At 45.2% G+C, this 14183-nt stretch overlaps 1 protein-coding gene across 1 annotated transcript in view; it reads right to left on the bottom strand.

Annotated features, from left to right (window-relative positions):
* The window catches only part of UBQLN1 (ubiquilin 1), a 564657-nt gene extending 553406 nt beyond the window's left edge, over window positions 1-11251 (bottom strand). The window contains exon 1 of the mRNA XM_086961317.1: window positions 10859-11251. Within this exon, the coding sequence (XP_086817443.1) occupies window positions 10859-10978 (120 nt within the window). The 5' untranslated portion in view covers window positions 10979-11251. The remainder of the gene's footprint in view (window positions 1-10858) is intronic.
* Between the last annotated feature and the right edge of the window lie 2932 nt (window positions 11252-14183).

The raw sequence follows: 14183 nt of genomic DNA, 5'->3' as shown, positions 1-14183 counted from the left end.
CACTCTACACCCTTCGTTGGACAGCTCGAATCCAGCTCTTGGTCGTCGTCGACACCTCCTGGCCCTCGTGGCTGAAGAGTCAAGCTTTACCTCCTGCACCTGAAATCACCCGACATCGGTGGGCATCTGCTCATCGCCTTCCTGGTCACTGGCTAGTGACCCAGACTCTGTCCCCTCTGCTTTCAGGTTCTTCAGACCTCCCATCCACCCTTGGATCCATCCGGACACTTTCCACTTGGACGCCTGCAGCACTTTTCAGTAGCTTGCCATAGAAAATGACGATGAAACCAGACACGAAAAGACACCTATACACCCGGCTTCCCTGGGTGAGGTAACTAGAGTACTCCGGTGCTCCCATGGGTATTAACTCTAGAACTGCCTAGTTCTTGTTCTAAAGGGGTTTGCTCCAAGTCCACTTCTAAGTGTCCCTAATCTTTAAAATTCTAGAATAGTGGGCAGCATATGCCAGGCCAACTTCTCACACTATAGGCCCAAGTAAAGTAATCAGATTGTGCTTTGAGGCTGCTTCAATACATGTTTTTGTAACTAATGCACATGCAAAAACAGTATGGAATTAACAATATACACTCAAGGGCAGCGAGTAATATGTCATTTAGTACCATGATGGAGATGGGGAGATGCATCACAATACACTCGAAGCTTTGGCTCTTGTGAATGACGGCCTCACCCCACACTTAAAAATGATGAGACACTATGCATCTACGTACATTACAAAGTGGTGATTGCCACTGTGTAATCATAGTTTGGTCAGAGTTTCCATTAGAAGAGCGTTTATGTTTTGCTAATACCTTTTGAATAGTTTGACAACTGCACAAAACTGTGCCAAAAACAGTTCATCCACCTCAGCTCCTTCATGGAATATGTTGTACTGATCTGTCAAGCATGGGCCAAGAAACGGGGTAGGGAGTCCCAAAAACTGTCTTTTCCAATGTTAATTCTCAGAGGAAACTCTGCCTTTCAATACAGAAAAAAACTGAACAGAATTTCACCCAATTTGGCAAAAAGTCAGAACTTCATACAGGATGCATTACTTTCTGTGATTTTGTGTAATTCCATTCAGCTGTTGAAGAAATTTACGTTTCAAAAAATAGAAGTAAAAAAGTTAAGTATACCTGGACGGTGGGTCCTGTGGTACCAGAAATGTAAAGCATCGGGACCTCTGATTGGCCGAAAGAGCTTTTTCTTGTGTCTTCCATTTCTGTACTGAAGAAAAGAGACCAGTCCAGCAGTACCCCGCAGTGTGATTGGCTGATGGCAACTATAAAGAAAATGTTGTGTCTACCATTACATAACTCAGGGACTTGGTCCCAGTGTCCTGTATAAGGAGGCATGATAGGGATACTTGGGTACTCCTGCGGGACCCAGCACGGACCCTAACATGAGGTCCTGGGGTAATCCAGCGGGACCCACCACGCAGGCAGGCTTCACCCCCTACTGTAAAGATTGCACTGTAACACCAGGGCAAAACTTGAACAGTGGGTACTGCAATACTGAAAAAAATTAATACAAAACAAAATATTAGTTGTGTGACTGTGTAGGCATGGGTGCTCACAGGGGCGCAGAAACTGTGTACAACAGGGGGTCGGGCAGCCACAACTGGTTTGGGGGCGCAGTTCCTGGTGGCCATGTGCGGAAGAGGTTAATTGCCTACAGCAAGATTGGGAGCAGGGCCTGACCAGCAGCCAACTGCCCACTGCACAGAGTTAAAAGTCAAAGGCTATGCGAAGAGGCAGTCTGTTGAATATGACTAAAATAATAATTTGCTGAAAACACACAAAAGTTAAAATGATATAACTGTTGTTTATCGAAACGTTGTAAATAAACATAAAAATTAAACCACAAAAAAAATCTGTGATAAAAAGCAAATTCAGCAGGAAAGACCCATAAAAACATGTAAAGATCCTAAAGAGCAAGTTATATGCATAACACATTCCTAAGTACAACAGGTTAACTATTATAGTGCTCAAAGCTAGTGACCTTATTGCCATTGGGCGTTCACAAGAAAGAAAGTCATTTGTTGGCATTGCAAAAGGGAATCCATATTTAATAACAACTTAATATAACAACAGTCGCTCTGCCTGAGCCTACGACTATACAGAATGGGAAAAATAAAGTGATACATAAGTCTGATTAGACCTATACGTTCTTCCAAATCAAGTGTTCACTTCAGATAAGAAAGCATTAAGTCTCTGTCGAAACCCAACGAAGCACCAATAATAGCACAAAATGGAAAACATTTAGGCAAAAGAGCATATATGTGGAACTAGTCTTGAGTAGCAACTCCAAAGGATGATATTGCTCAACATTTTGCTGCAATATAGCTTGTTGTTTGCTTACTGAATTTTAGGATTAGAATAGTCCCCAAATCTGCACCAGGATCTGGAAAATCCTAATAGCTGTTCCTTTATACTGAAATGGTTCTACAGGGGGAGGTTATCCATCCTATTTGTAACAGTACATGAGAATGGCACTTTGTCTTGGAATAAAATGTTATTGTGTGTGTTATTTCAATGAAAAACAATGCAATAGCACTAATCATTCTTTAGAGTACACCTGGCCAGCTGAATACCTACTTGCATGCCATAGGCCTTTAATAAGCAAAGATTGAATCCAGGGTTGGACTTCGAATTCCTGTGCCCTTGGACTCTATTCCCCAATACCAATGGCATTGTTGGCTTTCTTAGACTGCATTGCTATTGACAGCAGTGACTAAAAAACAACAATGCCAAACATCACAAGTCAAGATGTAAGGAAGGTATGCCAGCTCATTCGAAAATCCAGAAGGTAAAACCAACAGAACTTGATCTGTACAGTAATTTCCTCTAGGTACTGGCCGAATCCCCGCACATCCACAGAGCTAGAGCAGGAGGAAGATCCTTCTCTCACATTGCAGCCAAGACCTGGAACGAGCTTCAGGCAGACATCAGACGTGCACCCTCCCCGAACACCTTCAGGAAGACCCTCAAGACCTGGCTCTTCGGCTAAACAGATCTGCGGACCCCCCCCCCCTCCTCTCCTCCCCCAGCACCTTGAGACCCTCACGGGTGAGTAGCGCGCTTACAATTCCTTGATTGATTAATATTCAAAAACACAGTATAAGCTGAAGACTACTAGCACATATATGGACACAAGAACACGCACTGGGTTATATATCATTTGCTGTCATTGTTCAAAGAAAACTCCAAGAACAACTGAGCCAACTGGAAAGCACTGAACTTCTCTCGACCCAAACTGTGTGGCAATGTAGCTGAGGACATAAAATCTGCTTTACAACTAGCCATATTCTTCTCGGAGTGGCTCCTTGCTAGCGGATTCGAAAGAGAACTGTTTCTATCTGGTCTGTGACATGTAGGTATTTAAAAGTGCTATGCTCTAAAGACTAACATTGAGAGAAATAGGAGGGATCCTACTCCAGAGATGTTGCAGAGCATATCAAGCATCTGTCTTTTTCAACATTTCTTCCGCCTTCTGACCCTGTCAGAAACCATTTTACCTTAACCTAAAAGGTATCTGTCGAGCGAACCCAAAGGTATGGAACGCCATTCTGACGCTGCATGCAATAATTGCATGACTGACTGTAATAAGCTTCACAATCTCTGTAAATAGGATGCTAACTTTTCTTACCACTGTAACGAGCATCTACACGAAGAATGACCCGGTCCACTTGCGGTCCAGCCTGCTCTCCATGCTGCTTCCAGTAGATAGTATTTCAAAGAATCTAGGAGAATATCTGAACAGCACTTATCCCCTCATACTTTAATTACATGATTCACATAATAAATGTTCATTATGAGGCTCTAGGTTCTGACCCTGTATTGGGGAATGAGAATATATTGAGTTTCTTTAATAACGAGTACAACTATGACATATATATTATAAAGATCCAATGTCTGAATACGAGAATGCTTCTTTGCATTAAAGACACCTGCTCATGCGTTACCAACCGTTCAACCCTGTTAAAATAAGCTTGGGGAAAGCCCCACTAGCATGCTCCGCCATATCACCTCGAGCATCACATTGGGAGCTATGAGAGATAAAAACACTACCACATCAGCCTGGATATCATCTCTTTCCATTCTTGGTAGATGTCACTGAATGACTAAAACAGTCATTCGCTGACAGTAGCAAAAATGATAAAAAAGTAAAACATGTATTCTATCAGACACAAGCATATACACAAATAATATCCACCTACCAAATCCATATATGCCTCAGATTTTTACAGTCTCATTAGCATTGCTACTACAATGACCTCTCAGCTATTCAATCAAGAAGAGCTTTCTAATGATGGATATGTCATACAAGGTGGATTAGGTGGATTTCACCACCAAGGTCTATTCCTGTGTTAAACCTAATAAAATGTGTTTAAATAAAAGTATAACTTTCCATTCGTTTCAGGTTACTAAAAACTGTGCTTATAGATTACTCTTACCAGGGACAGACCTGTCCTCAAAGAAAGCAGGCCAAAGTTGGATGACAGAGACCCTCAGCTTTGAATCACTTAAGCTTATTATTTCAAGCCTATCTCCAACATCCCCACATTAGCCAAACTACTTGAAAAATGCGTACAATCCCAACTCTGTGCTCACATAAATAATTTCCAACTCCTAGACCAACATAAATCCGGCTTCCAGAAGGGTCACAGCACCGAATCGGCTCTCACGCACATTATGGAAGACATCTTTAAAATGTTGCACCAAAATGATTCCTGCCTCCTAAAACTCCTTGCCCTTTCTTCCGCTTTCGACACGGTTAATCACGACAACCTTCTATCCATTTTGAAGATCAGGATGGGGTTCTCGGGTCGGGTGTGACAATGGTTCTCATCCTTCCTTCACCACAGATCACAAAGACTCCAGGCAAACCACTCGCTCTCCTAGCCCTCTCCAGTACTCATGGGAGTCCCTCAAGGGTCCAACCTATCTCCAAGCCTCTTCAACCTTTTCTTGGAACCACTAGCTAACTCTCTAAATTCCACAAACATTCTCTTCCATATGTACGCGGATGACACACAATTTGATCTGAAAATCTCATCCCCGGACATCATCTCACTCATCTCAACTCCATTTACTACGCAAAATTGGTTAATGGAGAACCATCTACTGCTCAACACCTCCAAAACTTAATTCCTTTTCATCTCTCCCCCTAACCACATTCCCAAACTAGACCCTTGGCTGATTCACCTCACTGCCTTAGATTGCACCCCTCTCATCATAGACTCAGCCAAATCTCTCGGAATCACCCTGGACAAACACCTGAATATGAAAAATCATATTAGCAATGTGTGTAAGGGAGTTAATCTCTTGGTGAGGACATTCAGAAACATCAAGCCATTCCTTCAACAAAAGGACTTCAAGCAGGTGGTACAAGCACTGGTCCTGCCGAGGCTGGACTGTGGCAGCGCTTCTCTCTGTGGCCTTTCCAAATACACTATGGCTCCCCTAAGGGCATCACTGAACGCTGCGGCCAGACTGGTCACTGGTAATAAATAAAGTGAGCACATATCCCTAATCCTAAAATATCTTATATGGTTGCCCTATGAAGCTCAAATTCATTTAAAGATTGCCGTTCTAGTGCACAAAGCCCTGCATTTCAAAACTCTCAGGTACCTAGCACAAAAGCTTGAATTATCCTGCGGTGGGAGAGCTTCAAGAAGCGCTATCACTCTCCTCCTGAATCCACCCACCCTTAGCAAAAAGAGAACTGGTCTCCAAGCCTTCTCAGGCGCTGCCCCAAGGATTTGGAAGTCTCTTCCACCAGAAGAATGCAGAATCTCCTCAACGACTGCTTTCAAACTAGAAGCCAAAAGATTCCTAATGAACACATTTTTACCTTAACTTGGCCCAGGATAATTTGCTCGAAATCACTGTTCTTACTACCATTGTACCCTCATGTGATGCTGCCCTTCTTTACCGCATTGAGTGTCCCTTTTCATAGCTCATTATATTCATGCTGATCGTATTACTCTCCTTGACTCTCTTGTTTGGCAAACAAGCGAGTATTCCTATTGTGTATTCCTACTTAATGTCGATATTTGATCTATGCTCTTCTTTTCCGCAGTGTGTACCCCCTTCGAAGTGGGTTACATACCTGTTTATGGTACTACACTCCTTGATTCATTTGTTTGGGATTTTTGCGATTATTTGTCTGTACTTAGCATGTATTCCTGTTGTGTTATCTTTTCCTGTTGGTGATAATGGATTCATGTCCTTCCTTCCTTTGAAAAGCGCTCTGATATCCTTCGGGATCTTGTTCGCACAATATAAAACTTTATAAATAAGTAGAACCGGTATGAGAATCGGCAGTTCTGCCCTATCCTCACTGTACTGCTTCTATGTACAACTTTCCATTACTTGGCAAAAAAAATGTTTATATAGTCTTCGGCATGCTAATACCCTCAACAGAGATGGTAGGGGCCATAGGGAGATTCAAATTGGTGGTGCATATCCTCCCACCATAAGAAATAGCAACACATGCAGCGTTGCAAAAGTAAGCTTCTGCCAAACAGTAGTTGCCCTATAAGTCTCTGTGTATATCCATTAAGGACATCATAATGCTAGAATCTCATCCACTTAGGTGGCATGCTTCATCATCGAGTGCAGCTCCTACACTTGGCGGGCACTCCAATGCCTAGTTGGCCGTACTACCACCAAAAAGAGGAGAGGGCACTTCTGGTGGGAGACCATTTCACTGCCCTAGGTCATGACCAGTGCAAAGGTAAAAAGTAGCGTAGCGCTGTTTTGTACATTTGTCTATTCGGCCAGACATCAAAATGGGTTTTTAAGGCATGCTTATTCCACTGTTCTTTATGACTAACTGGTGTTTGAAGATAAAGCACAATATTAATTTGGAAAGTTGCAAAACAGATCGGGAAAATGTGTTCTATAAATAAAATGTTCTGGCACCAACAACGAAGTACATAATCTTCACATGGAGGCACCTTGTGAAGCAGAACAAAAGTAAAACAGAACACCTGATGTTGCAGAGAAGTCTTACGTTCGAAAAGCAAAACTAGCCCGGTGGATCGTCTTATACGTTCCAATATGATAGGGCTGTATACTGAAAAAGCAAAACTGAAAGTCACCCTAGAGGGCCACTTAACAGAGCTGAGTTGAATGTCATTAATTCATAAACACTGGACTAACTAACGCATTCCCTCAAAAAATGAGAGGCTGGTGTGACAAAGAGGTAATATTACTTTCCAAGAGTATTAAACTCGTTAAGCGATTGCTACTGAGGTTTCCGTGTAAACAGGCTCTCCTTCCTAGGTCAAGTAAGTGAATACCAATGAGTTGGCTTAAAGTGATGATACACGTTACACTAAAGCGAGTGAAAACTACAGCAGGTACCACAGCCCAAAAATGTAGCAGGAAATCCCAAACATCAGCAACAATAGTGGGTTGAGGTGGTGCAAATTTAGCATCACGGTGTTGACAAGCACAGTAGGTTGGGAACCTAAACCTAGGAACTCTAAATACGGAAGTAAAGATGGACAACATCTCTCCAGACGTCGCCTTCCTAACGGAAACATGGATGAACGCTTCCTCCGCCCCAGACATCACCATTGCCATCCCTGAAGAATATAAGATCACACGCAAGGACCGTTCCAGCCACACAGGAGGAGGCATCGCTATCGTCCATAAGAAAACTATCCGCATCTCAACCAGCTCTGACGCCAACCTCGCCAACTCCGAACACCTTCACTTCCAGATCCACATCGACCCCAAGACCACACTCAGAGGCACCCTCCTCTACAGACCACCAGGACCCCGCGCAAAATTCAGTGAAGACATCACGGACTTCATCACTCCACACGCGCTCCCCTCCAAAGACTACATCCTTCTGGGAGACCTCAACTTTCACCTTGAAAAGACCAACGACCGCAACTCCACCACCCTGCTGGACAACCTCCCCAACCTCAGACTTAAACAACTAGTCACTTCCCCCACCCACATCGCAGGTCACACACTAGACCCCATCTTCACCTCCAGCAACCATGTCTCCTTCAGCCACACTACGGATCTCCTCTGGACTGACCACAGCTGCGTTCACTTCACCTATAACAAGCCAAAACCCACCAACCACCTCCAACCAACTCTGCAAAGAAACTGGAACAAGATCACCACCGACCAGATCTCCGCATCGCTCCTTCTAAACACACCAGCCCACTCTTCTAACCCAAACCAAGCCGCCGCCAACCTCACCCTATGGCTATCCAACACCGCCGACACCCTAGCACCACTGAAAAAACGTCAAAGCAAACCTGGCAGCAAGAAGGCCTCATGGTTCAACGATGATCTTAAGAAGTCCAAGAAACTCTGCCGCTCCCTTGAAAAGGCCTGGAAAAAAGACCCATCCACTAGCACCAAGGACGCCTTCAAAAACGCCACCCGCACTCACCACCAACTAATCCGAAAGGCCAAGAAAACAGCATTCAAGGATCGACTCGACAACAACGCCCACAACAGCAAGGAACTTTTCACCATCGTCAAAGAATTTTCCAACCCCTCGGCCAACTCCAACGACATCACCCCCTCTCAAGCCCTTTGCGACTCCCTAGCCTCATTCTTCCACAACAAGATTGCAGACATCCACAACAGCTTCGACAACCAACCCGGAGACCAACCCACCCAACCATTTGCGGAACATTCTCCCCCCGTGAACACCCTCAACGACTGGAACCCAATCTCCACTGAGGACACAATCCGCCTGATGAATTCCATCCACTCAGGATCCCCCACAGACCCTTGTCCTCATCACATCTTCAACAAAGCAGACTCCGTCATAGCACCGCACCTCCGAGACGTCATCAACTGCTCCTTCAACTCCGCCACCTTCCCGGAAAACTGGAAACACGCTGAACTCACCGCCCTTCTGAAAAAACCCACAGCGGACCCCACCAAACTCAAAAATTACCGCCCCATTTCGCTCCTTCCATTCCCGGCCAAAGTCATCGAGAAAGCCGTCAACAACCAGCTCGCCGCTTTCCTCGAAGCCAACAAATCCCTCGACTCCTCACAATCTGGCTTCCGAGCAAAACACAGCACTGAGACCGCCCTCATCGCAGCAACAGACGACATTCGAACTCTATTGGACAATGGAGACACAGTCGCCCTCATCCTCCTCGACCTCTCTGCAGCATTCGACACAGTCTGCCACAGCACCCTGTTACAACGCCTCAATAACATCGGAATACAAGGAAAAGCACTTGAATGGATCACCTCATTCCTCTCCGGAAGAACCCAGAGAGTCCGCCTCCCACCATTCAAGTCCGAAGCCACTGAAGTCATCTGTGGCGTACCTCAAGGATCCTCACTCAGCCCCACCCTCTTCAACGTTTACATGAGCCCCCTCGCGGCCATTGCCCGCCAACACAACCTCAACATCATCTCTTACGCGGATGACACTCAACTTATCCTTTCTCTCACCAATGACCCCAGCACCGCCAAAACTAACCTACACGAAGGAATGAAAGAAGTTGCCGAATGGATGAAACAAAGCCGTCTGAAACTGAACTCAGACAAAACAGAAGTCCTCATATTAGGTACATCCCCCTCTGCATGGGACGACTCCTGGTGGCCAGAAGCCCTTGGAAAAGCACCCATCCCGACAGACCACGCACGGAACCTAGGCGTCATCCTGGATTCTTCACTCTCAATGAACAGACAAGTCAGCGCCATATCCTCATCCTGCTTCAACATTCTTCGCATGCTCAGAAAAACATTTCGCTGGATCCCCACCGAAACAAGGAAAACAGTCACCCATGCTCTAGTCACAAGCCGACTGGACTACGGAAACACCCTCTACGCAGGTACTACCGCTAAACTCCAGAAGAAACTCCAACGAATCCAAAACGCCTCAGCCAGGATCATATTAGACATCCCGCGCAACGAACACATCTCCGGTCACCTGAAAGACCTCCACTGGCTGCCCGTCAATAAGAGAATCACCTTCCGACTGCTAACTCACGCACACAAATCACTCTACGACATCGGACCAGAATGCCTCAACTCACGACTGTCCTTCTACACCCCCTCACGCCAACTACGTTCTTCCAACCAAGCCCTCGCCACTGTACCTCGCATCAACAGGACCACCATGGGAGGCAGATCCTTCTCATACCTGGCTGCTAAAACATGGAACTCACTCCCCGCTTACCTTCGCCTTACCCAGAACCACCTAGCATTCAGAAAACAACTTAAAACGTGGATATTTGACAAGTAATCCTCCTCCCCTTTCTAAGCGCCTCGAGACCCTCTGGGTAGGTAGTGCGCTATATAAATTATCTGACTTGACTTGACAACAGCGAAGATTAATATAGATGTCGTAAAAGAGCTGTGTAAACGAATAAAACCCGCTGCTGGCATTTGTTTTCGACCTGCGGATCAACAGACCGAATCACCGGAGGTCAAAATATGATGTTAGTTTTTCTATCAATTGAGCACTACAACTGACACCACCTGTTATTCAGATTGCTTAAAAACGGCAAGACTGCCTTTAAACTGATTTTGCATACAAGCTAAATGCTGAGTGCAAAGTTCTTGAAGTCTCGATTACCCTTTGCCAGGAGTAAATAACTAAATATACTCTGTGTCGCCTACATTCATCATGGTTTAAACCAGAACTGCTTGTTCATTCAAGATCGCAAAGATTATCAGTAGTAAATAAGAAAGGGACTAGCAAGAGACCTTTAAAAGTCTACAGAGGTTGCAGAGTGCTAAACAAACTGCCCTGTTTATATACATGTTCAGTGCACAAGCTATCCAGCCTGTTGATGGGTGATACCAACAACCCGCTCCTGCGCGCGGTTTCCCGTTAAACGTCGCTCTCACAGTACCTCGCGCACCGTGCTCTCCTGTCGCACAGCGAACTCCTCCTTGTCTTTTGGGGTCTTGACTGTGACTTTGATGGTGTCGGAGCTCGGGCCGGGCTCCGGACTGCCTTCGTTTTCGGACATGGCGCCGGCAACAGGGTAAAGAAGCGACGCGAAAGTTCCTGTGGGGAAAGTGAATAGGACAGGTTCAGACCCTAACTTGCGTGAAGCTCGGAAGGCAGCCGGAATTGCTTCTCGCAGATTAGGAGGTAGTTCGGAGACGGCTGTGCGTCTTCAGCCCCAGCAGCCCATCACCATACAGCGGAGCATTGGTGAATAATCAACACAAAGAGAGGACCAGCATGCGACCCACAGGCCGCCATCTTGGACAGGAGCTCGAGCGCAACCCTCTGGCTCATAATAACTTATTCCTGGACACTATTTATTCTGGCTTACAAAAAATCTCAAGCGACGTCCAGGTGCTACATTTGTGTTCGTAGTGTTAGTATAGTTCTGTTATTTCCGAAAAATAAATTATGTTTCTAATAAGTTTAATAAAGAGTTAAGTTTTATGTCCGCAATACACAAGCTGATATGTTGACATTTCGTTAGCCTTTAATGAAATAAACTCCGAGAACTGTCCTTCTAGTTTCTACTGTGAACGATTCACCCTTTATTATGGACTCTAGACTCAGTTTAAGCGTCATCAGTGTCTGTTTCCTAACAACGGGTGCGTCATCGTATCGCGCCGATGCACTGCAAATCTGAAACTACATTGCGCATGCTGCACTCCTTCACGGCCGTCATAAGATTCTTTGCTAAATGCGAAATGTAGAGACTGACCCATGGAAGTGGGGTGTTTGCGCCCTGGATTTGGAGGGTGGATAGGTGCGCGTGATGCCATGATGAATAGTTTATAAGGGAGCGCTCTTCAATTGACGTCACGCAGGGAACTTACTAGAAATGGAGCATTGAGGAAAAAAGTTGTTGCTGTATCATTTGATGCTATAACGCGCCTGCGCGCCAGGTCCAAGGCGTTTTCATGAGTTTAACTCCTACATAGCGTCTTCATCTGACAAGCATTGGCAAAACTAATTGGCCTGTCATGCCTTTTGTTTCTTTGAGAAAATATTTTAAACAAGCAATGGCAATGACAAAAGGTCTGGCTTGAAATGACTGTTGTATGGTAATGTGAAGTATTACAAGTAAATAGCTATGCATTTGTGTTGAAGCAAATACGTGTAGAATAATATTGGTGTCGGTTAAAAGGTTAGGGGTAAGAATCCATGTAGGTTAATGATTGTCCTCCTCCTATCTGTGTTGCTGCCTGAGGAAAACAACATACATTATCTTGTTGTCTATGACACTTCAGTAGCATTCAAATGTTGTGTGTGCCCCTAAAGTTCAAGTTTAGGCAGCTGGATAAATAAACTTAATTATCACAACTGTGTACAGCACTTTTCTGTGGAAGCACACAACGGCTGCCCAATCAAAACATGTACTCTGTGCTGTGTTACTTGAAGGGCATACCATTGTGTTTAGTAGCACAAGGTGTGTGTCGGTTGTTGCTCTGATTCTGTGGTCTGGCTGTGCTGCAGTGGGCAGAGAGCATGTCTGCAGAGGTGCTCTGTCTTTGCGGTGGAGTCTGTGTCGGCGTGTGGACCTGTGCTCCCCGTGTGGCGCTTAGTTCCGCTGGTGGATTCCTATGGTGGCCAGCTAGCTATCCCCGTTCATTCCCGGGAGGCGTGGCCTGCTGTTTGGGACGCCGCAGCTGCTGAGCATGAGCGGATCCAGCTGGGACATGCCGTCTGCTAATACTGCCGGAGGACGCCTTTTCCTTGCTTGGGGAGTGGAGTGACCTGGGAGCCCCCAGCACTTCGCCCGGCCTTGTGGTGCAGGACTTGGTTCCGTTTTGGGCAGGCAAGTGCTTTGCTATTTCCTGTGGGGGTTAAGTGCACGTTTGTTTGGTGCCCCCTTGTGCTTCCTTGCGGTGGCCCAGGGACAATACTTGTGTGGAGTGGACAGGACTTGGGGGGTTGTGTTGTATTGACCGCTTGCTGTAGCTCCCAGTCGTTGGCACTTTATTTTCACCTAGCGCTATGTCAGCAGGGGCGTAACAAAGGCCACCGTGTTGCGGGGGGGGCCCATGCTCCAGGGGGCCCCATCGCTCCAGAACCCCAGCCCCTTCACTCAGCAGAGGAAATTAATAGTGCGAAAGGCCGTCATGCGTGCACGGCCAAGGGCTTAACACAGGAGTCCCCGAAGCCCCAGGCCGTGTTGCAGGGGGGCCGTGCTCCAGGGGGCCCCTTACTAATAAAATGGTGGTGCATTGCACGCCCAGCCTCTTAATTAATTAAACTGTCCGCCGTTTAAAAGGCAAGCTCTTTATTAACTATTCCAGAAAGGGAATGCTTATTAATCGCAATTTTATTTATAGAAAATCAACAATATTTTATAAAATTCATTTTTACATTTAAGGAAAAAACAATAGGAAAAAATCAAGATGAGAACGGACACATAAGAATACAGTCACTTAAAACAATCCACCATTCAAAACTACAATCATATCACATTCGCCACACATTCGACACATACAGACTTAACTCAAACATACCATATATACATTATCTACAAGAGAAAAGTATATAACTGAAACTGCCTTGGTTAAACAAAACATTCAGAGTAATTGGTTGAAAAATAGTACAAAACCAAAAAGATTTTACAATTTCAAACAGTCATTGCAAATAAATGTAAATAGGTAATGTACAGCAAATAGCAAAGAGTCTATAGATGGACGTGACTCTTAAACACAAGGGCAGACCAGTAAGAAGATAGGCCTACGTGTTTCGAATCCCCTTTAATTCTTCGGAGATTCTCATCAGGGCCTTAGGCAACTGAACAAAAAGAGAAAAGACATATGTTTTTCTTAAAAACAAATAGTGACAAGTAAGACAAGTGCAAAAAGGTGTACACATTTGTAATTAACACTAGCTAGAGCATATGCTATAGGGAGAATAACTCCTATCAGAGTCTCTGAACTCAGTGAATCCCCAGCACGAAAAGACCTAGTCAGGGGACCTAAAAGATAGAGTGGCGGGAAACAGTTGATCTCAAAATGACACTTAGAACCCTGTGCTTCAAACACACTTGATGACTACATCAAAGGTTATCCAGTGGGGGAGGGAACTTACCACCAAAGTTGCCACAGCGGGAGCTTGTGGTGGTCCGGGCGGGAGGAAACCACCATACAGGGCGCTGTTTTCCAACATAAGGGCATATCCTGGAAGCATGAGGTATTTAGTAACTGCAAATCTAAATTTGTAGTCTATGGCATCAAATGCCCATGCGG

Source organism: Lissotriton vulgaris, chromosome 3_1, assembly GCF_964263255.1.
Source record: "Lissotriton vulgaris chromosome 3_1, aLisVul1.2, whole genome shotgun sequence".
NCBI classification, from domain to species: Eukaryota; Metazoa; Chordata; class Amphibia; order Caudata; family Salamandridae; genus Lissotriton; species Lissotriton vulgaris.
The sequence above is the reverse complement of the archived record's forward strand: the minus strand, read 5'-3'. Positions and strand labels throughout refer to the sequence as shown.